This window comes from Pseudopodoces humilis, chromosome 3, assembly GCF_049639895.1.
Source record: "Pseudopodoces humilis isolate 2021_Gansu_Grassland_sample_001 chromosome 3, ASM4963989v1, whole genome shotgun sequence".
Taxonomy (NCBI): domain Eukaryota; kingdom Metazoa; phylum Chordata; class Aves; order Passeriformes; family Paridae; genus Pseudopodoces; species Pseudopodoces humilis.
The window spans coordinates 17,106,380-17,131,566 of NC_142202.1; the positions used below are offsets into that span (position 1 = coordinate 17,106,380).

At 44.2% G+C, this 25,187-nt stretch overlaps 1 protein-coding gene across 1 annotated transcript in view; it reads left to right on the plus strand.

Annotated features, from left to right (window-relative positions):
- The first annotated feature begins 2,700 nt into the window (after positions 1 to 2,700).
- LOC102111762 (calpain-8) overlaps positions 2,701 to 25,187 on the plus strand; it is a 33,729-nt gene continuing 11,242 nt past the window's right edge. Inside the window, exons 1-12 of the mRNA XM_005523307.2 lie at positions 2,701 to 2,800; positions 4,885 to 5,055; positions 6,564 to 6,922; positions 9,120 to 9,189; positions 16,760 to 16,878; positions 18,010 to 18,143; positions 18,444 to 18,612; positions 19,491 to 19,574; positions 20,354 to 20,439; positions 21,791 to 21,865; positions 22,866 to 23,026; positions 23,735 to 23,910. Of these exons, the coding sequence (XP_005523364.2) occupies positions 2,764 to 2,800; positions 4,885 to 5,055; positions 6,564 to 6,922; positions 9,120 to 9,189; positions 16,760 to 16,878; positions 18,010 to 18,143; positions 18,444 to 18,612; positions 19,491 to 19,574; positions 20,354 to 20,439; positions 21,791 to 21,865; positions 22,866 to 23,026; positions 23,735 to 23,910 (1,641 nt within the window). The 5' untranslated portion in view covers positions 2,701 to 2,763. The remainder of the gene's footprint in view (positions 2,801 to 4,884; positions 5,056 to 6,563; positions 6,923 to 9,119; positions 9,190 to 16,759; positions 16,879 to 18,009; positions 18,144 to 18,443; positions 18,613 to 19,490; positions 19,575 to 20,353; positions 20,440 to 21,790; positions 21,866 to 22,865; positions 23,027 to 23,734; positions 23,911 to 25,187) is intronic.

Sequence of the window (25,187 nt, forward strand, 5' to 3'; positions counted from 1 at the left end):
GCACCCGCGCATCGGCCCAACTCCCTGTGTCCCGGCAGTCGCCGACGGAGAAACTTCACCCTCCCGGTCCCTCCAGCTCCTTGCCCCGCGTGGAAACATCCCTGCCTCACTGGGCACCTCGTCAGCTTCACACCCGCGCCATCCCTGGCTCCCCTATTGCCACGTGTAAAGTCGGTGTTTTCCGTGTAAAAACCAGAACGATCCATATCAATTTGCTGCGTTTAGACAAAACAAAACAACAAAACAAAAAAACAAAAAAGAAAAAAAAAAAGGAAAAGCTAGTACGGCTCAAATATCCTGCTATAGTGGGCCTGTATCCCATGTTGTCACCTTGTCATAACTTTGAACATTGCAAGTGACAGAGATCGCTTACAGCTTGATTTGCTGGTGGTCACTTGTTTTGCCACAGCTGCGCTCCCTGCACAGCCCAAACCACAAACAGCAAGTTCCCCCAGAGTTCTCCCTAAACATACACACACACATGGTGTGGGGGAAGAGAGCGTCTCCATTTAGGCGGTGAGTTGCTGCCAAGAATGGCTGAAACGCTGCTGCTGGCACCCGTGTAGAACAGCAATACTCCGAGGGAGAATTCAAACCATTTCTTTCATATTTTAGCTCTGACTCAGGACGTGCTGGTGCCAGGCAGTGTTCCCAGCACACAGAGGCTGTGAGCCCTTCGTGCTGCACCCACCGCCCACGGTGGCCACCCAGCTGCCCTGGAAGGACAGGCTCCTCTTGCACATCGTTTTCCAAGTCCTGGATGCAGAAACAGTGGTTTGGAGCATCCTATCTGACTAAAATGAACACTATTGCTTGAAAAGCACTTAAAGAACCTTAAATTACCAGCAGTCCCATTTGCTGAGATGTGGTGGGAAGTTTTCCTTCATTGCTGGTACATGGTGCTCCATTGTGTGCCACTGTCCGTTTGCTTGCTAGTTTTGCGCTTTCATCATCTATTATTCCTCTTCCTAAGCTCAGCACAGGTCCTACTTGCACAGTTCATGGGAAGCCATTGCCATTAAAGAGGAAAAAGAGCTAAACATTGCCCATTCATCTCCCAGTGTAGCCCCCAAAATCTTTCTGAAGTTGGATACGAATGGTCTGAGCACCACCTGTCTGTGTAGATCATGGCCATGCAAGAAAACAGCCCTGATACCACCTGGTTGTCCAAACCTGGCAAGGCACAGTCCAACTTTACTTTGAAGATGTCTCCTGCTGCCTACGGGTCAGGAGGGCTCTCTTTATAAAGGGAATAATGGCATTTTTGGCATTTTAGCATTTTTAGCAGCACGTGTGAAATCAATCACATGTGGAGAGCTGGAAGCTGCTCCTGCTGTAAGCTGTGTGCACTCAGCTGAGGGTGTGCCTTTAGCCAAGGTCTCCAGCATGGCTGTGCTGAAGCTCGAGCAGGACACAGAGCGGCACTGGAGGATGGTTTTGCTCAGCTGTTTAGATTTGTTAAGCACTGCTGAGTTATCTCACAGGCAAGGCCCTCTCCTGGAGACAGCACCTCACCACCTGGGAATTTAACTTGCAGCGGGCTGTGTTGCATCCTAGTGATGGATCTGGGAGCTGCAGAGCTGCTCAAAAAGTGTTTCTTTGGCTCCACGCAGTGGTTTGAATCCGTACTGCTGCCACGGGTCCGACCTCTGGTTTTACAAGAGTCAGGGTTAAAGGAAACTAGAGTCACTTCAAAGCAATGGTTTCCACTGGCCCACAGAACCAGTTTTGGTTTGTGAACTCCTCTGCTCTAGCTATTTTCCAGCAGATAGCTGGAGCTGAGCTGGGTTTGAAAATTTGTCATAGATATATAAATAAATAAATAAACAAACAAATAAATATTTGCTTTTCTTAGCTATCTCTTATGTGCCACATAGATGATACTCACAGACCACTTTGGAATCTGCTGGCAGCTGACAGCCTCTGCCGGACAAGGATCAAGACCAAGTGTGTGCAAGACACTGATGTGGCTGCTCTGCTCAGTCAGAGCTACCAGAATTTTCTTAGAGTCTCTGTGGTGCAATGAGGGTTGAGACTGAGCCAAATGGAAAAGGAGAGGAACAGAAGGGAACAAAGCCAGAAAGAAACAGAACCAGCAAGGATTCAATGAAGCAGTGGGAGAGGTACCTGGGGGAAGATGTTTATTTGCTACCCAGGCTTGTTAGACTCATCCCAAACATACAGGGACTGTACTGTTCCGTGTGGTTTAATGTTAGGACGAGGATGTATTGGTGTAATACAGAATTTCTCTTATTATCTGGGAAATTGGCTGTCCCAGCAGCCATCTGAGCAGTGCCTACTCACAAAGTCCTCTGCAGCCAGGTGAGTCAACAAGTCAACTGCTTCCACTTCCAGCCCAGCAGCTGATGTGGATGGGAGCCCACAGTTTGAAGGAAGGAAGGAAGTTCTTTTGAGCACTATGTGAGCCAGTTCCTTCATTTTCTACATACTCACACAATATGCCCATTTTCTTTAAAGAAAGAGGTGATTTCCGTTTGTCTGTGAGATCAGCGTAATGCTCTTAAGTGAAAGTAGCAGTTCCATGAATAGCTACCCACTTGTATCTCCCTCAAACCAGGCAACTTCAGGAGGAAAAAGAAATCTGATTTCTTCTTCATCTCCCTGCACACCTGCAGCTCTTCAAAGAAGTCACCAACTCTCACATTTTACAAGTGAGTGGTTTCAGCTGTTGCTGCAGCAGCTCATTCTGGTTCCTGATAAAGAGCATCCAGCTGCCATTCACAGTGTGAAGTTTCAGGCAGGATGAACTTATCCTTCCCTATGACCACACTCAGCAATTGTGAGTAACTCAGAACTGCTCTGCCTAGCATCATCCCTCCTCCCTCTCTCTTCTCTGTCCTTTCACTGTATATGGATATGGGGGAACAAATGGCCAACAGCTCAGGAAGGGAGGAATGGGCCCATCCACCTTCTGGGCTCCTGTTCTCCTTCCCAGGAACTGTCCCATCCTCATTAGGATGAGGGTGGTTTCCCAGGGGAAGAGGCTTGCAGTAACAGTAGTGATGTTTGGTGAGGAAGGGAATTGCTTTCCTGTTTGAGGCTGGGATCGACAGAGGTACTGAGCTTTCCCCAATATCACAAGGTGGCTCCAGCCCTGGCCAGTTCAGTGTGACATGTCAGAGAGACCTGGGTCATCCTGCAAGATCCAGCTACCCTTCCTAGTGCTGAACCATCATTCTGGATCAGCCCAACTCATGTTGTGGAGCTTCACATGTGGGGTGTAGGCATTATCTCTTCAGGATATCATCTTCTTCCTCAGGCACCAACAATTTTATGGCTTTTATAAAAAAACCAAGCAGGATCAGAGCTTATTTCAGATGTGTTTCCCAATAGGAAACCTGCCAGGCTGCAGCTTGTAGCAACCTCTCCCTCTCCAAACTCAGATAAGACATTTCAACCTCTAAAACAATAATCTTAGAGACAAACATTTAGGAAATTTCATAGCTCCCAATGGCCTTGCTATTGATAGTCACTCCATTCTCACAGTAATAGGGTGGGTAGGAACCTGTACATCTAGAATACAAGAAGGCAAGCTCTCAGAATGGAACTGATCTCTTTTCATGCTGTAGGGTCTACAGGACAGCAAAGCAGATTTAATCCTCATTAGCCAACTGCTGCAGTACAGGAGAGCCCTCTCATTTCTCTCTAATGCACTATATCAGAAATGTGTCTGAAACTGCTGGGTAATTGGCAGTTATTTTCTTCTAAAGATTTCCCCATATACAGAACAGTCCTGACTGTGTGGAATTTTCAGCCTCTTCTTTGAAACCCAGGTGATGCATTTTGCCAGTTTAATTGGTTCTTCCTTATTCCCCTCATCCCCTTGCTATCATCAAGAAAGGGAAAGAGGGAAAGGAAGACGAGCCAGGCAAAATTATGCAAATCCTAGAAGCAACAAAAGTCAGAATAATTGTTATAACTTTTAACCCTAAGGGTTAATGCCACTTCAGCAGCAGTTTTTGAGTCGTGGTGAACCTTAAAACTTTTTCCTCCTATAATACAGCTGTCAGCTGTTGCTGTAGTCAACTATAGTCATTATTATCTCCTTTATATCCTCTAGATGGTGCTTGTGTATCACATTCTACACAAAATAAATCACGATGCTGCTAATCAGGCTTGGAAAATGAACTTGAAGTGCTGTGACAGATCACTAGAATCAAATAGCTGTGGTGGATGCACTGGGTGGCCACCTGGTCCAAGCCTCCCCCAGAGAAAAGGGTTGTTCTCAGCCTTTTTCCAAATGTGAAAGCTGAAATTAATTATTAAAATCTGATTGTATTATAGAATGGTTTGTTTTGGCAAGGACCCTAAATATCATCTTGATTCAACTCCCCTACCATGGGTAGGTACCATGTACCTTTCACTACAGCAGAGTGACCAAAGGCTCATCCAACTTGTCCTTGAACACTTCCAGGGATGAGACATCCACAGCCTCTCAGGAAAACCTGTTCCAGAGCATTACCATACTTATACTGAAGAATTTCTACTTAATGTTTTATCTAAACCTCCCCTTGGTCACTCTGAAGATACATTCCCATTTGTCTTATCACTGCAAATCCTGTAAAAATTCCCTCTCTAGCTTTCTGGTAGCCTCCTTTAGGAACTGGAAAGTGCTCTGAGATATTTCTGGAGTATTTTCTTCTCCAGACTGACAAATCCCAGTTCTCTCAGCCTGTCTCCACAGGGGAGGTGCTCCTACCTTTTGTATGTCTTTCCCTGTTACACTCTGGTGGGTTCACCTCTGCTCTGCTTGTTCACATCTAGTGGTAACTGGAGTTACAGAGCACATAGAATATCAAGTGTATGTCTGAAAAAGCACATGGAAAACAAAATATTCCAATTGTTCAAAATTACCTTTTCCAGCTGCTGGAACACTGTGCTTTTCCATGAACAAAGTTGCCAAACTTGCAGCTTACAGCAGCCACATCAAAGTGGGAGAATTCCTCCAGACCACAGGAAGAAAGGAAATTTCAGCACAAGGCACTGATGCAGGGTGGGGGAAGAAAGCAGTGTTCTGCCTCATGAGCAATCAAAGTGAGTACCCCTGAGTGGGTCTATTTGACAGGAAAACAAATCCACCCTGGAAAGAAAAACCCTCCCCTCAACCTTTTGTTATTCTACTCCTCACTCTGGTTCAGTACACAGACATGCCTGGAAGTACTGAAATGCAACAGGGATAAAATGCTGGCCACCCTTTTCCTTTACTCAATTTCAACAGAATTAGTTTAATTTTGGGGTAACTGATATATTGATTCCCTTGGCCCAGCCTTCACTGCCTGGAACTGACAAAGTAATTTTGTTTCCGCCTTTGCATTCACTCTCTTCAAATATTTGCAGACAAGCAACCTGGCTAGCCTCTGTTTGGACTCCTTATCTCACCGGGTTTCATTCCTTAAAAATTCTCTCTTCCCTTCCCCACACCTTCTGTCTAAATTTACCTAGAGGCAGTCATCAAACATGCTCCTTGTCAAGCAGTGTTACTGTTTGCCCGGCTCTCAGCTGGACACGTGGTGGCTTTGCTGGGGAACCCCAGCCATTACACAGGATGACAGCAGGGAGCAGCTGTGCTTCATGGAAAATATTTCCTCCTCCAGTTCCTAAACCTACAAAGGCAGCCACCTTATCAGGGAGGTGTGGACCCCTGTGTCAGTACAAAATGGGGCTGCTAGGGTAGAAATGGAGTTTTTCTCCTACAAGAACAGGAGCCACTGTTTCCTAAAGTCTATAAAGCCTTTTGCAGCCAAGGCTTTCTTTGTTTTCTGCCTGTAAACATTTTATATGCAGGAAATGCCACCAGCAGACTGTAAATATGATGGGTAATCTCTCACTAGCTGAGACAAGACCCTGTTTTTATGGATGGGGATGTTTTAGTGACTTCTGCCCAAGGTGACACTGGAGAAGGGGTAGCAGGGCTTACCAGCTTCCCACCTATGTGGTGAAACAATTCCCTGGTTTTGGCCTAGGTCATGTTCCTGGGTTGTATCCTTGCCCCTGTAAGTGGCCAGCTCCAGCTCTGTTAACTTCACATCTCCTGTTGCTAATATATTATCACTTCATAGCACTTTGAGAGTACCAAATAAAGGGGTCTTTTAAAGAAAACTCACTGTTTAAGATAGAAGTGGGTTCAGTTTTCCCTAGCTTTTAAACTCCATGGCATCTCCACAGCCATGTAAGCTGTAGCAAGATATCCAGCTTCAGGTTTTGTGGCTGCACAGCCCTCCAACAGCATTGAGTCTGATTTCAGAAGGAGGAAAGGAGTTTTGAACCATCTTCACTTGGATTTTTAAAGGGCTGATCCTTAAACCTGACTTTTGGCACATGGAATGCACACAGTCTCTTTCTAACAGGTTAACAGGTGTGCATGCATAAAGTTCTCACTGGTTTCTTGCTAAAAGAGTATTTTAAAAAGGGACAGTAAAAAAAGCAAATACCATGGGAGTAGCAGCCAGCAGTGCCCATAATCCCAGCCGCGATGACTGTGGTTCCCACCCGTCTCCCCGGTAAATTCTCATATTTGCTCTCCTGGTGCCTCCTCCCTCCAGGGCTGCTGGAGCACTTGGGGCAGTCCTTGGCTCCACCCGAGCCTGCTGCCTGCCCTACTCGCCTCCTCTGTTTGCCCTGGAGGAAAAGCAGAGCTGCAGCACACACTGGGAGGGTGGGCAGCATGTCCAGGGTCTCGGCGAGGCTATGCCAAGAACGAGCAGCAGCGGATGGGCTCGGATCCAACAGGAATGCCATCAAGTATTTGAAGCAGGACTATGAAGCCCTGAAGCAGCAGTGCCTGCAGACTGGCACACTGTTCAAGGATGAAGAGTTCCCAGCCTGTCCTTCTGCTCTGGGCTACCGGGACCTGGGACCATATTCCTTCAAAACTCAGGGGATAGTCTGGAAGCGCCCCACGGTAAGAGTGCTCTGTAACTGCTTGTTTCACTGGGTTCAAATCTAACCAAAGCCCAGCTGAACATCCAGGTTAAATCACTGGTGAGCTTAAATATCCACTTGTATGTCTTTTTTCTTAATTATGTCTTGCTTTACTTCCATGGCAGAAGCAAGGTTGGAAAGGGGGTGGGAAGAGGAATCATCATCTCCTAAGCCTGCTGTAAAGCAGGGAATCGTGTAACTGCTTCATGGATACCTGCTTCATGGCAACCTGCTTTCTTCCTATCCCTCCCAACTCCAGAGAGCTGTAAATCCAGGGTGCAATCCAGAAATGAATGCAAAAGCCCCACATATATCCAGCTAGACCATGGGCTACCCCAGGGGCCATTGACTATCATTTATAACAGCACCCACACAAAGGCCTTGCCACTGTGCTCCTCAGGAAATCAGGCTAATACCTAAATAGAATCCTCTGCCTCATTTCAAGCTGCCTGTAACAGTTAAATAGGAGCTGATTGGAAATGTTATTACCTAAATATGTATATCCTAGAAATGGCCTTTGATTCTAAGAAAGTAATTTTCATCAGCAAAGATTAGATGATGATTTTTTTTATACAGTCACAAAATTAGGGCTTCAGAGATTTTTCTGCACTCTCATTTTTCAGTTATTTCTGTCCCCACTTACTTCTCCTTAGTCATTCTGCAACATCAAGAAATATTAAAAAAAGAATATTCCTTCCCCCCCCCAAATTACTTTTCTCTGGTGGAGGAAAGAAGAATGAGAAGAACAGAAAATTTCAAGGCTTTGGACATCATTATTTCTTCACCTGAAAAGTGAGAAACAGAAATCTGCGGGTTTAGTATCTCCAGGTTTAATAACCCTGGCAACCCCATTTATCCATCAGCACCTCACTCTGGCACCTGGATGTTTCCTCAACAAATACCATGGATGTGTTTCTTGGCTTTGCCTATCCTTGGAGAAGATCAGCCTTAGAAAACTCATTAAATTAGATTTGTGTTTCTCATACAAGAACATTGTTGAGGCTGCTGTGGGAAGAGACACAGCCACAAGCAGGGTGAGGAATAACTGAGGGCTGAGATCTGACAGGGTTAAATGTCCCAGCCCTGCCTGCCAGAGACCAGCCCTGGGACCCCTGAGGGAAACCTCAGCTGTATGAAAGGTGCATGTGGCACTTGGGAGTGGCTCAGGAAGTACAGGTATCTGGGTGAGTAATAAGTCATATGCAGCTGACTGACACCAGGTGCAGCACTTTGGAGAGTAAAGAGAAAAAATTACAGAAAACCTTCCTCTGTGTGGTGGGTCCACCTACTGCTGGACCCCTCTACACTGGACAGAAGGATGTAGCTGAGATGATTCCTATTGCAGGGAAGATTCACAAATTGGCTCTTTGTCACACAAAGAAGTCCTGGGTTGTTTCTGTCCCTCCATGGGATGCTCAGAGCTGACAACTGCTGTTCTCGAGGAGAGCCAGTGACTGCCTAAACTGTCCTCAACTCTGCTTGCCAAGTTAGGCTTCCTATAAACTGTTCCTTGCTGCCATCCAGAAGCTCATGGAAAATTCTCCGAAAAACAGAAAAGGCTTTTGTCTCTAGAGAGACAATAATGACTTCCTAATGTAGGCCATGAGCTGTTGGAGAGCTCAGAGTTGGGGTAGGAGTGGCAGTCATTGCCATAACCCACTTGGCTGGCCCCAAAGGGCCAGGAAGAAAGGGGGGTTGTTGCTAATAAAAGCATTTGTGTGGTTGGCCTCTCAGGAAGCAGGGTCAGGGTGGGGGAACATCCTCCACACTGTTGGCACTGGAAACTCAGCACAGTCCCAGTGGTACAGGCAGCAGCCACAGTCACAAACTCATTTGTGCTGCTTGAATCAAAATTCCAGCAAGATGAAATAAGATGTAAACACCGAGGTGAATTTTCACCTCTGCCTCCACAGTAGAAAAAATTCTTGGTAGTATCACTGACAGTGCCTTGTAGCAAAGGGTATCAGGATTTACCTCAGAAAAACCCACACACAGCCCTTGATTTAACAAAGAAATTTTGTTCTGGGACTGTGTTAATCAGACAGAGGGGAAAGGATATATTTTTAAAGAAGTGTTCACAGGGTTTAATAGTTTTTGAGTATTGAAAAAAGGAACAAGAAAAGAGAACTTTTCAGACCAGAAAGGGTGATGCAAACTTTGAAATCGTGTCTTTTCAGGAGTTATGTGCCAACCCTCAGTTTATAATCGGAGGAGCTACCCGAACAGATGTCTGCCAAGGAGAGCTGGGTACGTACAGTGCTTCTGAATTTTGTTTTGGAAGAGGAAAAAGAAATGAAGCTTCATTTAAAAATTCTTGATACAAGGACCATTTTATTGGTTATCTCCCAGATATATCAGTAGGGAGGGACAGATACCCAAGAAGAGGACTCGCATACCAGCACTGCTGCCTGAGACAGGTATATGTGGGCTTGTGAGAGCTATGTCAAAATTGGAAGACACCAAACTGTCTCCTGGAGGAAGGAAGTAATTATGTGGAACAGAAAACTGGTTTGCTTTTGACCTCTTAAGACAGAGGTGGATGCCAACCTAATCATGGGAGCAGTTGCCCTGAGGCAAGAGAGTGGGATTGTGCCTATGCCAGCAAGAGCAGCTCCAAAGACTCAGGGGACAGGGGACACCAGGGAAGTTTGCTGCTGTAGCCTTGCCCTTAGGTTCTTTTATTTGGGAGGCAGAGCAAGTTCCTGCCTCAGTTTCACACAAAACAAATACATAGCAACCAAGGAACAGAGCAGGAACTGGTTTAGTAGAGAGGTGGGGTCTGTGATTTGCCATTTTGTGTGGAGCTGGATGGTCCAAGTATGAGTTAGAAACAAGGACACGTCCGTCAGAAAGAAATTAATAGAGAATGTAAACTTTGTAATACCATCCACAACAAACAAATTGTTCCAAGCCCTTCATGCTAAACCCTCCTTTCTCCTTGAACAGTTTTCATGTAGAGCTGTGAGTGGGGACAGGAGCAACCAGGAACCAGCCACACAGACAAAAAAGGCAGTGCTGCTCAGATCCCTGAATCAGGGCCTGATGCAGAGGAAGCATCTCTTAGACAGCACTCATCCTCTCCCAGACATCCATCATGAAAAACCTTCCTTACCCATTTTCCTGCAGTGCTTGCCTTTGGCTAAACAGAGCTGCAGTGCAAGTGGCCAGAAGGGAGCTGTAAGGGGACTTTATTCCCCCTCGGAGTAGCTGCTGCAGCAGCTGCCTTCCCTGCCTGCCTCGCTGATAAGATCCAGCTGCAGAGGACAGCAGCAGCAAACCCTCGACTGCAAAGAGAGGAGAGAAGGCTGAAACTCTTGTAATGAGAATTTGATAGATTAGACACAGAGAAATCAGCCTTTCTCCCTCCTGTGCTGCTAACTGCAGTACTCCTGACCTCACTGGTCTTCCAGCACATCCATTGTGCAAATGAGATTGAAACAATTTCTGCAAGTCATTGGCGATAAATAATACCAGTGCTGCTCTTGTAAACACAGCACTATTAAAGCAATTGCTAAAAAATTCCCTGGTGTGTGGGCTTGTACTCCAAATGCTAAAAATAAGATGCCCAATCATATACTTGCTCCAGGATATTTATTTGGTGGATGCTGGAAGAGAGTATGGGGAAATCACTTACTGTATTTCAGGAGAATGGCTCAAATAAGTAGTAAAAGAGACATTTCTTGTCACCTCCTATTTGGAAAGTTTCTATAATGGCATAAAAAAATTTTAAAAACATACACCTGAAGTAAAACCTCATTTTCCCAGACAGTTTACAAGCTATAGGACTGAAAAATATGATCTGTTCTTAAACTAGGAGAGGCCAGTGCATTATCTATGTTTAGCCTAGAAACTGAATACAAATCCTGTGAATCTGGGGATGGTGCCTTGCTCAAGGTTTTCCCAAAACAGCTTTTGGTAAGTAGTAACCTAAAGGCTGGTCCTGAAAACTATCCCAAACCTAGAAGAAAAGCCCCAAAATCTGATTCTGCTATTATTAGGAGCTCGATTCGCTTTCTTGCTCGCTCTCTCTCTCTCACACACACACACACAAAAAAAGAAAAAAAAAGAAAATAATGGAAGATAATCCAATTTCTTTCTGCAAGGCTGCTTACAATTGCTTCTACACACACTGACCCTTCACAAAAATAAACTGCAGTCGTGGGACTTCCCTTCTAGCCTTCAGGTATTTGCTTTACATTTCTGAGGCATTCTATGCTTTTTTGGTATTTGATCCAATACCTTGAATATCAAAGTCTTTGTTACCAAAACCCTCATGTAAAACACTTCTATTGAAACAAACCCTGATTACATATTTACATAAGTCACCTATGTGGCTGGGTAACACATCCTTTAGGGAAATAGAGCCTATTTTAAATAATATTCTCTGACATATTTCTTTTCTTTTAAAAATAACAGTGCAGGTCTGGGTTTATATGAACAAAAGGAACAAGAAAACCCAGAGTTGGTCTCACTCCATTAAACTTATTTCTTTGACAACAGTGTAAGCTAGATGAATATCAGCTTGGGAAGTTTGATGGGGACTTGAAAGTCTTGAAATGTTTTAAATGTTCTTTGAACCATATCTTTTTGATAGCCCAGTAACAACCTGAAATTTAGTCACAGTCTTAGTTATTAAAGGTGACTTATGAAGTTTTCTTGCTGCTATCTGAATAAGTTAACCTGAGGACTGTTTGCAGAAGTTCTTAAGAAGTAAGTGGCATAAAATTTAATTTAAATAATATAAAACGTACTGAAACCCCCTCAGTTTAATATTAGCTTTCCAGATCCACACTATTTATATTCATGAGTTTCCTTTTGTTCTGAACGCCCAGAGGCCACTCCAGGCATGGCAGCTCCCAGGGCCTGGGCTGGCAGCTGGAGGAATTCCCTGAAGCCAAGGCACCAGCTCACACCTGCCCAAGAGCCCACCCCACATGTGCTTCGTGCATGCCTTGTCCTACAGGCAGATTTGGGGAGATTACAGATATCCTGGAAAACAAACCAAAGCCTGACAGCTCTGACATAGATCTGATACCTGTTGAGGGAGCCTTTGAAGAGGTTGTAGGCAGGAGAGAACATAATAGTACTGGGCTTGTTCACTCATTTTGCTGTAGACATTAGTACATGGCCCTTCTGACGTTCAATCCCATGGGCTCAGGGATACTGGAGATCCTGGTTCTACTAAATATATCCCATTGATATAAAAAATACATTCACTAACAACTCTGAGACCCCAAGGAGAAGAAAGCCTCTTCCTTTGCTAGTTTCTCCTTTGCTTTTCTGTACGCAGCTGCAGAACAAAATTAATTTCCATAGGAAAATCTCAGAAAGTCTTTAGAAATCTCAAAGCAGAGGCAACCTGCATTGCCATAAATTATAAGCTAGTGGGTCAGTGCTTCCTCGTTGTCTGGTGTGATGACCCAGGTACTACAAGCTCTGAACAAGAGCTTCCTTTTAGCAGAGACTAAAGCTGAGAATCAGAGCTGCTTGGCAATTCAGGAAGCCACAGCACTGTGTTTGGATCCTTTCTGAACACCAGGCATTGCTGAAACAGCAACAAGCCAGAACAGAGTCAGGACAGAAATGTCTCTGTGCTGTCCAATGCATCCTGGAACCAGACACTTGGACTTTTGGCTGAAACTTGCCATCTCTAGGTCAAAGGAGAGTTTAGATGCTCTCTGTCTAGACACTTTGATGGTAGCTAAACAGAAACTGAGCACAGCTCTGGAGCAACCGAAACTAATCAAATTTCTCATTTATTTTATGGCCTCTGCAAGTGGAGCATGCTTGGGTAAACATCATCAATACGGAGGAGTTGCTGAGCTGCTGGGTCACCAAGGATTCGTTATTTGCTGCAGCAATTTGATTATCTCTGTAAACCAGGAGCTGCATGGGTAGCACTGAGAACATGAGCCAACTCAGGACATCTGTGAGCAGCAAGGGATTCTATTTCAAGTGCACTAACAGTCAAATTCTCCAAGATCACACATGTACATATCTATCTATCTATCTATCTATCTATCTATAAACAGGAGATGGGCACAGCTAGGCTTCATGTTTACCCTTTCCACACCAAACTCAAGGTCAGGATCATTTAAATTAAAAAGAACTCAACAGAAAAAAAACCCAAATTTTACCTTACCACTATTTCAAATGACTTCAGATCCAGAAATCAAGCTGGCTTTTTTTTCAGGACATTCAGCAGCAGCAGTAAACACTGTAATTGGCACTTTTCTGAAACTTTTGTTCATGAAATACGAGACTGAACAGAAGCAGTGATATGTGTCCATAAGGGATTTAGCCTTGCAGGGCTAATATTGAAAAGGCTTTTTTTGGTAAAAAATAGTAATTTTAATAAGCTAAAATGCTGCAACTTTAAATCCATATGGTGAGCAGAAATGCTTTTTGATATTGTCATTTTTCTGACTATGAACCTATTTGAAATACATTCTAATTAATTGGTCAATCGGCCTCTTTTTCTCTCCCTCAATAAATTCCCTTTTTAGGAATGGAATAAAATAGTTTCCTCACAGTGTGAAAGATTACTTATAACCTGTAGCTGAACCAGAACAAGTTTGAAGGTCCTACCACCTATAAGGTGCCTTTCTGGGGAGCTTGTGCTCTTGTGCTGTCCTGTAGGCACAACCACAAGCTAAACTCTGAAACTTGCTGCTGGCAAAATGATGTTGAACTTTGAAAAAGGGAACAGGAAGTGGCAAACTGTACTCTTTTAGAATTAGTCATATATTATCCAGTAGGGATTAGAAGGGTTATTAATAGGCCAGGATCCCATTACGGTGTACAAGAAGGTGAGAGGCCAGCTGTGCCGTTTAGGCCCCATCATGGAAGCTCCTTCATATGGACAGATTCCTACATCCTCTGAAAGTAAATATCACAGGAGCTGGGATGTCATGCATCTCTGCTATACAAAGATGCCCCCGAGCCATCTACATTCAGACACGCTTCCATTTTTATCAAGTTGCTGCGCAGCAACCAATTCCCAACTGGTTCCTTTTGGCTGGCACAAGTTTAGTCAAAGATATTGGGCCCCAGAAAGTGAGGTCTGGAGACAGGACTCTGCAGTGCTGGAGGGAGGCATGGCTGCTTTGAAGGCCAAGATCACCACTGCAATTCTTCCAACACAATTCTTCCCAGGCATGCTTTGAGCAGGCATGGCCTGAAATGCTTCCCTGGAGGCCAGACTGCATTGCTGTGTTGGAGACAGGCAGCAGCACCCACGTCGCTCACTCTCCCAAGCGCTAAGAAGTTAATTCAAGCTGTAAGAAAGGCACCTTAAAGGATTTCATGCTGCATTTAGCATCCTCTGGGCTGAGATTCTGAAATTGTTTAGCTCTGAGGCAGGAAGTAAACAACATATTTAAGGAAACCCCCCTCATTTCATCAAATGTTCTGCCTAATTGTTCATCCAACATACACCATCCTCAGCAAAACCTGGAGTAGTTTCTCACTCACTGGCTTTAAAATCCTGGCCAGGATTTTAGGGGGAGCTGTTCCAGATGTTGCACATTGGGACAGCACCAATTTGTCACAGCTGCAGACCTTCTCTGGTCTTACAGGGTGGAGGGACACAGCCGGAACACCGGGGACACTCACCTTGCCACCTTCTCAGAAATAATTTTCTGCACTTCACAGCATGCCAGGGACAGCCAAAGCATCAGAAAAATGAGGATTTCAGTTCTGACTTGATACAGCTTTTCATCTTCCTCCTCTGAAAATCCATTCCCCAGACTGTTCACCATTATTTCTACCTCTTCAAGGAAAACAGAAATTATAACAGCTTAAGGCATACACTGTACCAAGGAAAGCCTCAAAGAAATACCTACAAAGCAGATCTCAGTGTTCTCAGTCTCATTTTTTCCCTGCATCTACATTTTTTTGGGAGAGAATGTTCTTAAAGCCTTTTTTTTTGCCACACCTTATGGTCTTATAATTTTGCTTATTTTATATGTAAGTGCCTAAGGCTGGGAGGAAACTTCCAGGCCAACAAGTTGATTCTTCATTGAGAAGGTTTTTGCTCATAGATGTTCTATAGTCTGAGGCTTCTGGACTTTCTTTTCTATATGCAGAGCATCAACTTTTCCCTGTTTCCACTTTAAACATGTCACAATCCTTTCATCTCCTTCTCTGCAAAGGAAATATTATCTTTCAACTAAGAGCTCTTGCTTCAAACAGCTTTTCTGCAAAGTAGCATTTAACCTGCCTCACACTTCCTCTTCAAACTTCCCTTGTATAGGATGAGCAGGACAAATTTTTTTAACCTCTTCTCATAAAAAATGCAGGTGCATGGGGGAGAAGCAAGCAATCCAACCATTTTTCTGTCCCCTTCCAACTTGAATGCTCTTTTCTGGATGTGGCAGCCAAGATAAGGCAGAGAATCCTGGGGGGAGGCTCAAGCAGCACCTCTCATAGTAAGAATGGATTTTCCCTCCTCTTCAGAAAGACCTGGGCTGCCACAACAGGTAGCAATACATCATATTGTGTGTCATGGTTTTGGACCCACAGTGTGATCAGCCAGCTCAGGTGGTTACAGGTCATCACACCAGGGACACTCCTTTACAGAGGTTTCTCAAAGCAGCTCCTTGGAGCCATCTGGGTACGTCCCCATGGGGTGCAGGCAGCAGGGAGCACCTGGCAAGTCCCTTCATCCTGCTTTTACACTTGTATTCACCATGGCATTAAATCATAAATCCCAAGCCAATATAAAGAGTTAACTGCTGCTCTAGGATGTTGAATCTTGCTGCAGGTTAAACTTTTTCCTTGGTTTCTCAATTTGCTTACTTCCTCTGAAGCAAGAGCTGCGATGCCAGCTCCTTCTGCAGAATACGCATTCACCAGAGGAGCTATGTCTTGGCACAGATAATCCTCAGGAGACCAGGAAAATGTTAATACCTTCAGAGCAGTTTTGTTTTGCTAGGCTTTCTGCACACCTCAGAAATAAAACAGAATCACACAAGTTCCTCCTGCTGTTTGCAGTGTGCAAACACCACTGCGTTTCCCAGGGGCACCACCTTTGGTGTGGCAGAGGCTTCTGCTTACCCAGCCTCCAATCCTCAATAAACCCGCTCAGGTTAACCAACCCAGCAAACAGCTCCAGCTGCAAGGCACACAGCCTCCAGGGAGGGATGGGCAAGCCCAGCCAAGGCCAAGGAAAGGACTCTCCTCCTCACAAAGGTCCCAGGAGACTTCAGCTTCCATTAGACTGCAAATATCTGGCAATAGCTTTAAATTCAAGTTCAGACCTTCAAAGAAAGTGCTGAGGAGGAATAGGCCCACAAATTTCCTGCTATCCATTGAATCTTCTCCAAAAGATAGGAAGTCCCACCATCCTTCTATTAATCCAGAACTTTTGCCCTCTCCTGGACATCTTCTGAGGCCTTGTCTGTCTTAGGTGTGGTGGCTTGAGCCTACTTAAAGTACCACAGGTCATTAACTCTGTCCTGCCCAGCCATGCTTTGCAACCCACATACATCAAATGCCTTCTCCTTCTGGCTGTGTTCTTGATCTCCTCAGGGCATGAACAAGCTTAGGTAAAGCAGCCTGTTTTCACAGCTTCATTACAAAATCAAAACACAAACTGGACCATTGAAATTACTACCCTGGCCAGCCTCAGAGGCCCCAGGATACCTGTGTGGTTTGGGTGAGTGGAAAATGAACAAAAGAGAGAAATAACAAGAATGGATTTCTGAACCAAGACTAAGTCTGGCATAGCTTTTACTGCTGGCATTTTAGTCCAGGTGAGAGCGTGACTTAATGGAGTTATTAATTAACTTTTCTGCCTTGTAATGTGTGGTTTTAGGTGACTGCTGGCTCCTGGCTGCCATTGCATCTCTCACTTTGAATCCAGATATTCTGTTCCGTGTTGTTCCCAAGGCTCAGAGTTTCCAGAAGGACTATGCTGGAATCTTTCATTTCCAGGTACCTGTATAATCAGGGATTGAGGATTAAAAAAGGAAAATGCTAGCATTTAACTAGAAGCAGCTTTTTATATTTTTTTGGTTGTTTTGTTTGTTTGTTTGTTTGTTTGTTTGTAACATGTGAAATAGCAGTTACAATGTGAACATGAAATTCATGGGGGAGAGAGAAAGAAAATAAAAACAGAGTTAAATTAATGTTAAATGAGACCTGCTCACTGGTGAAGTTCTGCTGTCTTACAGCTGATGGGGCTTTGGGGAGTTCTGCAGATTTTGTAAACTGAGCCGAACCATCAGGCTGCACCAGCCCAGACCAATTTCTGTTGCAGCCAGCTATGGAGGGTGAATTCAGCCTGGTGTGGTTCCTTCTCCTTCCTCCCTTTCCCTCCCTGCTTTGCCTTTATGTCCTTGCCTGTGGGTCCAGAGTGTTGGGATTTAGCCAACCTGCTTTGACTGGAGGTTAGGCTCAGATGTGAGCAGTTGTGGATTCACCCTGCTAAGGGAGCTGTTCTGGTGAGGACAGAAGCTTTAGAACACATTTTCTAGACCTTCCACCAACTCACCTTTGAGCGCTATGGTGTGAATTATCATCTCTCCTTTCAGGAATGCAGCAAATCCTGGAGTAAACATTTCTAGCTTTGAGGCCAAAATTTAGCACTAGCAGTGTTTCACGCATTTCCTAGTATTTTCGGAAAGGATTAGCACTATTGAGCGCTTCCCCTTTAGATGACCTCTCCTTACAGGCATTTTCACAGGCATATTTTTTTTTTTCTTTAAGGTCTGAGCCTTGAGATAGTTCAGAGTCTCCTATCTCCATGCTGGCTTTCTGGGCTGTCCACCATGTAAACTCAGTTTACATGTTCAGATGGTGTTTTTGATGCTATGTACAACAAGATGCTGTTAATATTTCCTATCAGCAAAATTTGATGTAGCATTAAGAAGCCTGCTGAATGATCCACAGAGCCAGGAGGAGTTTGTCTCTGTTACAAAGGAGTGGAATCCAGCATGGGAGTAAAACCTTACAGTGGCTTATGCAGGGGGAAGTGATGGCAGGTGAAGGGGGAGGAGGATGGTAGCGTGGAGCTATTATGGGCACACCAGCCTCCATCATCTTCTCCTTTCTTCTTTCCCTCAGTTCTGGCAGTATGGGGAGTGGGTGGACGTGGTGGTGGACGACAGGCTGCCCACCAAGAACGGGAAGCTGCTCTTCGTGCACTCGGAGGAAGGCAATGAGTTCTGGAGCGCGCTGCTGGAGAAGGCCTACGCCAAGTACGGGGCTGGGCAGGAGCTGTGCCCCTGGCTGTGCCTCTGATGGTGGCCCAGACCAGGGGTGTCAGTCACAACACACTTCATTCTAAGGCAGTCTCCCTCCCACCCAGCATTTACAGTTCCCTCTGGGTCCATAAAGGGTGTTGCCAACTGTATTTCAAGGGGCTTGAATTTCCTTGCCCCAGGTCACATTGACCAACCAAATTAAGAGATACTAAATGATAAACCCTTCTTTCTGTGGTACCTTGTCCTTGCAGGTGGAGATGGACCCTCGTGTAGCTCTTGTCATTTCTCCTCCAGGTTGAATGGCTCTTACGAAGCTCTAGCAGGAGGATCCACTGTGGAGGGCTTTGAGGATTTTACTGGAGGCATCTCTGAGTCCTATGAGCTGCGGAGGGCTCCTTCAAACCTGTACCAAATCATCCAGAAGGCCCTGAGAGCTGGGTCACTGCTTGGCTGCTCCATCGATGTAAGAGGCTGACAAAGCTTTACTCTCCTTGCTCCACTTCTCAGGGCTCTGGCTCATACTGTGACAAAAGCCCAGACCAATGTAAGATATAGGTAGGAAGGTCAGATAATAAGAGCAAACTGAATTAATGTGAGATCTTTATTGATTTCAGTATCAAAAAATTTGGACAAGGTTCTAAATAACCGAAGCTCATCATGTCTCCCTATTTACACGACAGCACGTGATAATGTGATAGTACTTGGAGCTGTGAACAACATACTGGTCTTCTGGAACTCCATTCTCTGAATATCTTTTCTCATTCAAATTTTGTTTCAGCTCCAGACACTCCATTGCCAGAGACAAACTCACTGAGACACTTTGTTGTTGCCTGTAGTCTGATTGTGGCTTTGGCTTTCAGTCCTAAAGATTACTGACACCTGTAATACAAACATTCTCAAGTTACAGATGATGTTTGAGCATGTTTTGGAAACTTCACACCTTTCACATCCTGTTTCATTATCTTGCTTGCGTTGTGGCGTTTAGAATTACCAGAGTTCTAATTTTGGTATACTGGATCTTGACTGAGACAAGCTAAATCTGAGTTCATGTGAACCTGTCTTTGCAGGTGACTGGGTTTGTCACCTGAGCTGGGAATTTGATTTAGATTAAGATTTCATTGTACATCCTTGAATTTCTTCTGTGCTTGGACTGCATATTAAGGGGCATGAAACTGCAGCTTTTGCTGTGGATCTCACCTTAATTTAATATACTTTGCATCAAGAATATTGGTATTCATTGTGCACACCATTTTGGATATCTTCCCCCATATTAATTTGCTTTTGAAAGCTCAGTTCATACACAATATATAATCATAAATGTGCATTCTTTCATTGCTCCAGATAACTGCTACAGCTGAAATAGAAGCAATCACAAGTCTGAAGCTGGTAAAAGGACATGCTTACTCTGTCACTGGAGCAGAGGAGGTAAGGCAGCCTCTCAGGGCCCATCATGCAAACCAGCTTGGGGTTGCAACATTGCAGTGCCTTCAACTTTCTGATGTCTTTCAGTGACTGACCATAAAAATGTTCCCAACCTATAGACAGTCATACAGAAAAAGGAGTACCTGTAGTACTCAGTCAGGTTGGAAGCTCTGTACAGGTAGTGGTGTGGAGCACACTGTGCAGTTTGCCACTTGTATGGTACCCACAGGCTGAGGTACAAAGTGTAAAGGTGGGCTAAGCTGTTACCAAAATTCAGGGTACAGGCAGCCATTCCCCACGTGTTTATGTTGTGTGAGGTGGGAGCAAGCACTTTCCCAGTCAGATGGGAAAAGAGTAAAAGCCTCTTTGATGAACTCTGCTGTGAGTCTCATCTTCAGAGCGAGCCCCAGGTATCCCCACTCCTCTGAAACTGGAATAATTACAGACGCCCATGCCAGATAACCTCCTTCCAATCTTACTGTCTTGTGCAATGTTTCCTGCTTTTGAGGACGCAGGTATTCTGCTGGTTTGTAGCTGATGATTTTCCTTGTGGGTTGCTGTCATTATATGAAATGGTGAGTGCTGCAGCTAATGGCTCACTTGGTGGCACAGGGTAATGTAAAATAAGAGTGAAAGGCACCTAGGTGTCTTTTAACTATTGCAAATTGTAATGGACTGCATCACTCAAGTACAAATCATGTTTTATCCTATCTGAAAAGCAATTGCCCTCTGATGATGGAATAATGGAAGTTCTCAGGCTCTGTTTGTTGTGGATCTTTTAGGTATATTACCGAGGACGGCCAGAGAGACTAGTGAGGCTTAGGAATCCCTGGGGTGAAGTAGAATGGACTGGATCTTGGAGTGATAAGTAGGTTTTTACATGCCCCTGCTTCTCTCTCTTTTGTGTATTTTGGAATCTATTAAAAATTAAATTGGGACAATGCAGTTAATCCAATCACAAAGCACATTTAGGAGAGAAACTAAATCAGTTGGAATAAAACACTATTAATTTATTACCAAGGTTGGATATTGATCCATTCTTTCCAGCGGGCATTAATACCTGCCTCAGGCGGAGCTTTCTCATCAGAGACAACAGCCCTTGGTTTAACTCTGAGCAGCCCAATGCAAGCCATATCCACGTCGTTTTGCAAGACAATTTTTCTCAAACTGATCCTACCAATGGTTCCAGGACCTAAGTAAAATATACAAACCAGTCCTGTTCCTGGGAGTTAAAGCAGGGACAAGCCATTATACCTCTGCTTTGACTCTGAGGTTGCTCAGCTCGAAATCACACCAGAATTTGGTACCTATCTGAGAATCTTGAAAAGGTGGGGATGCTGACTAAAGTAAGGACACAGAAGTTTCAAAATCTCTCAGAAACTGTCTGGGCTTCAACTATTTTGGAATCTAGGGAGTGTGGTAGTGACACCACCTTTTTTAATTTTATATTTAGAATGGCATAAATTTTACTGTCATTTGGGCCACAGTATATTTTTCCATTCAGTACTTTGAAATTTCAGTTTCCTGTCCTGACTGACTGCAGCCTGGATGCTGATGTTTCATAATTAAGGATAGAGATAACATTACAATTAATTTTACTTTTATCACAGCTGCTTTGCTCAGCCCCAAGGTAAGGTGCCTCAGGCACACACACATGCCATATCCTGGTTTTGTCACACCTGTTTTACCATGGGACAAGCTTGCTGAGGCAGGTGCAGCACTGCATTGTCACATGGGAGCAAATCAGAGCAGAATCCATCCTGAGCACATTAATATCAGAATGGCAAGGGAGCAACCCTCTTTTCTGCAGCAAATTTTCTGATCGCACCTTTTTGCTTTCCTGTTCTTCCATGACCCCCAGTAATGGAGGTTATATAATTTCCCTAGGGAGGATATCAGACACCCCAATAGATCTTAAAATGCAGAAGCTCTGACTGACTTTCAGGCTGTGAATTTCCTAATCCAGCCAGTCTGTTTGTACCTTCGGGCACCTGGCAGTGGAGATTCAATTCAAGGCTTATTTGTTGCAAATAGTGTGGCAGTCTAATTCCAGCCCAGTACACTCAGCTTGCAGCATGTGTTGTCATTTGGAGGGGCACAAGGTCTATTTGTTGAAGAAATATATACTCCTTTATCAGCCCAAGATAGAATCTAACTCAGATCTCACTGTAGAATAAAATGCATCAGCTAAACAGTGTGCTTTTATGCTTTGTCTGCAGTGCTCCTGAGTGGAATTATGTTGATCCCAAACAAAAACAGGCTCTGGATAAACAAGTAGATGATGGAGAGTTTTGGTGAGAATTGTTCATTTAGCTTACTCTTTTGGACATTTTATGTGCCTTAAGCAATCCTTTCAATTGGATAGGGGAAAACTGCCAGCACCAAAGGAGTTAATAATGACATGCATTGTTAGCCTCTTATTTATCTCCCTTCCTATTCAAGTATTACCTTTTATTAGAGCTTGCATAACTCGGCACTTACCCAAAATATAGAGACCAGATGGTAATAAAATTAATGAGGTGGCAAGAATGAACCTCAGCTGCTCTACATTTTGAGGTTTGTTTTTTTGCCTAAATGCTACAAACTAATGAAAAAGTTCAGAGTACCAGCTTGGGAAGAGTCTGTTTACTCAGACCTAATAGAAAGCCTGTCCTAACCCTGATCTGATTAAATATGGATCAGTGCTGAACTGTCGTCACTCTGTCCTAGTCTGGAAAGACAAACGGCCACCAGTTTGATTTCCAGTGCAATCAGCTGCATGGGCCATCAGGCAGTAGGAAATGAGAGCAGACCTCTGCTTGCAGCATGAAGCAATCAAGGTCTGTCACTCATGCAAACCTACAAGGAATGGTAAAAAGAAACACCAGAGATAGGATGTTTGTGAAACACCAAACTGGCTGTTTTCCTACAGAGTGATGCTATCACAAGGGCCAGCTCTTACTCCCTTTAAATGGAATCTCCTCACACATACTGTTTCACCAGTTCCAGTGAATTTGTTTGTGAAGCATGATCCACGAGGGATTGCACACAGCTGGGGATGACAGGACATGGTTTGACTGAGCCCATAAATGTGTAACAGTCATTGACAGAGGCTGTTTCCAGAAGATACAGCTCATTTAGGCAGTGGGCAATTTTGTTTCCCAAAAGCCAGTTCCAAGTTTCAGAATTCAATTAAGTGCAGCTTTGGACAGCTCTGCAACACCAATGTTTATTGCCCCATTGGGAGAGGTGTCCAGCTGCAGCCACCTCATCTGTCGCAGGCTGATGGACTAAACTGGTCCCTTTGTGTGCCAGGATGGCATTTTCAGATTTCCAAAGGCAGTTTAGCCGCCTTGAGATCTGCAATTTGACTCCTGACACACTGACAAGCAACAAGGTCAACAAATGGGACCTGACCCTGTTTAATGGACAGTGGAGACGGGGTTCATCTGCTGGGGGCTGCCAGAACTACCAAGGTAAGGACCCAACCAAATGGGCCTTTGGTGAAATCCCAAACAAAACATTCAAAAACTGCTTGTGAGCTGGAGGGGATTCTGGTGGGATAAAAAAGAGCTTGGAGGTGCAACAATTTCTGTGGGGTTTAGACAGTAAAGCAAAAGCCTGGGAGTTTAAATGAAGCTCTAGTTTACACTTATTTCCTCGTGGCAGATTACCTGCCCACCAAGCAGTTAATTTGTGGTGATGTTATTTTTTTTTTCTCTGTCTGCTTTTCCTGCTTATGTAGCTTTTGTTACTGGCTGAAGCAATCCTCTGAAGGGTTGGGTAGGCCAGGAAAGTGTCACAGTTCAGTGGCACTGTTATTTCCAATTCGTTTTCAGGTTAGACCTCTGGAGAGGCTGTCTGGCGTTTGGTCCTCTTGCAACAATAACTGCCTCAGCCAAGGACATTTCCTGGAGATAAATGACTGGCTGGAATTAACAGTATCAGCTCCTCCCTGGTGGTCATTAGTCCCAGGAAATACCCCGGTGCTTTGATTTCCCATGGCTCCAACTAATACTCAGCATAGCTGTGAAAACAAACCAGTGTAAATCAATGGAAAGAATTGGAAAACCTCCAGGCAAAAGTCCTTCCAGGGAGATAGTCTCTGTAGGTCTAGTGATAGCTGTCTTGGCTGCAATGACAGCAAAACCTCCTCCTTTTTGTCTCCTGTTGGGAACTCTTAGCAACATACTGGACCAATCCCCAATTTAGAATCCAGTTGGATGAAGCAGACGATGACCATGAGGGGAGTTTGAACGAGCCATGCTGTACTATCCTGGTGGGCTTGATGCAGAAGAATCGCAGGAGACAGAAGAGAATGGGAGAAAGTCTGCTTAGTATTGGTTATTCACTCTACAAGGTAAAGTTTGTTCCTGATTTTAAAGACTTTATTCCTTGTCCCATTAAGCTGGAAAAAAATTAGCAGCATGCTACATCTTGACATTCAGCACTACATTTCAATAAGATCTGGATTTTGGAAAATTATTCAGTTCCTTCTCTCATTTCTTCCTGAGAAGATAATAATATGGGAAGACTCAGATAAATTGAGGCTCAGTTTTTTCCCACTTCAACAGGCTGGCAGTGTAAATTATGGAGCCAGTAATTTAGTAACAGTCTTGTTGAGAATCTTCTTTTACAAAATCTGACTTGGGACAGGCTTGGGGTGCTTGGAAATTCCAGATAAGTATTTCTGATTACAGCCTATCATTAGTCCTCAGCAGTCACTTTCTTTTTTGTTATTATTTGTCCCTTGTATTTTAAACTTTTTTGACCAATTGTCTGCCATACGCTACTCTTCTGGTTCAGTAAATTTGGAGCTTTGTTTTCCCTGATTTTTCCAGTGTTGCTAAAAATATAATGTAAGGAAAGAACCTACAGTGTAACCTCTAATTTCTGTGGTGTGAGGGGAGAGAAGCAAATGTAAAATTTTCCAACCAGTATAATCATTACCAATATCATATCTGAAGAAAAGCAATTAAATGTTGTATAGGCTCCACTGGATGAATATCATTAGCTAGCACAGGTGGAGCAGATGGGAATGGCTGACTTTTGCTAATAAATCTTGTGTGGGATGGCTCAAAATTACAGAAGGTTTTCCCTAGTGCCCAAGTGCCTGCATGCACACGTGGATCTCACTGAGCACATTGCTGAGCTGCCTTCTCTGTGGTACCAGGCACCCTCACCTATCAGCATCCCAAATCTGAGCATTATGGATGTCTCTGCTCCCATCACTGAGTACTACAGTGGAGAAGTGTGGTTTTCTCTGAGCCTGAGAGAATTACAGCCTGTCAGTGGCTGATCTGTTCCCAAGGAAAAGTTTCTTGAGAGCTCTCTCGCTCAAGGACGATCTTTGTAAACCATTTCACTTTCTCAAAACAGTTCTGTATAACTGCAGATAGTGTGTTTTTCTCTTGTCCCACCAACGGGACAAGAGCTGGTGTTCCCTTGACCAATCATGTTAAACCTGTAGCATAAGACCCTATAAAAGCTGAAAAGTTCATAGAATAAAGGCCCCTTTTCCTAGCAACTTGTTCTGGTGTGCTGCATTGAACCCACACTTCTACATCGTGTCCAACAGCGACAGAGAAGTTCTCATGCTTTACATCTATTCCATCCCATCTGTGTCCTCTGCAGCCT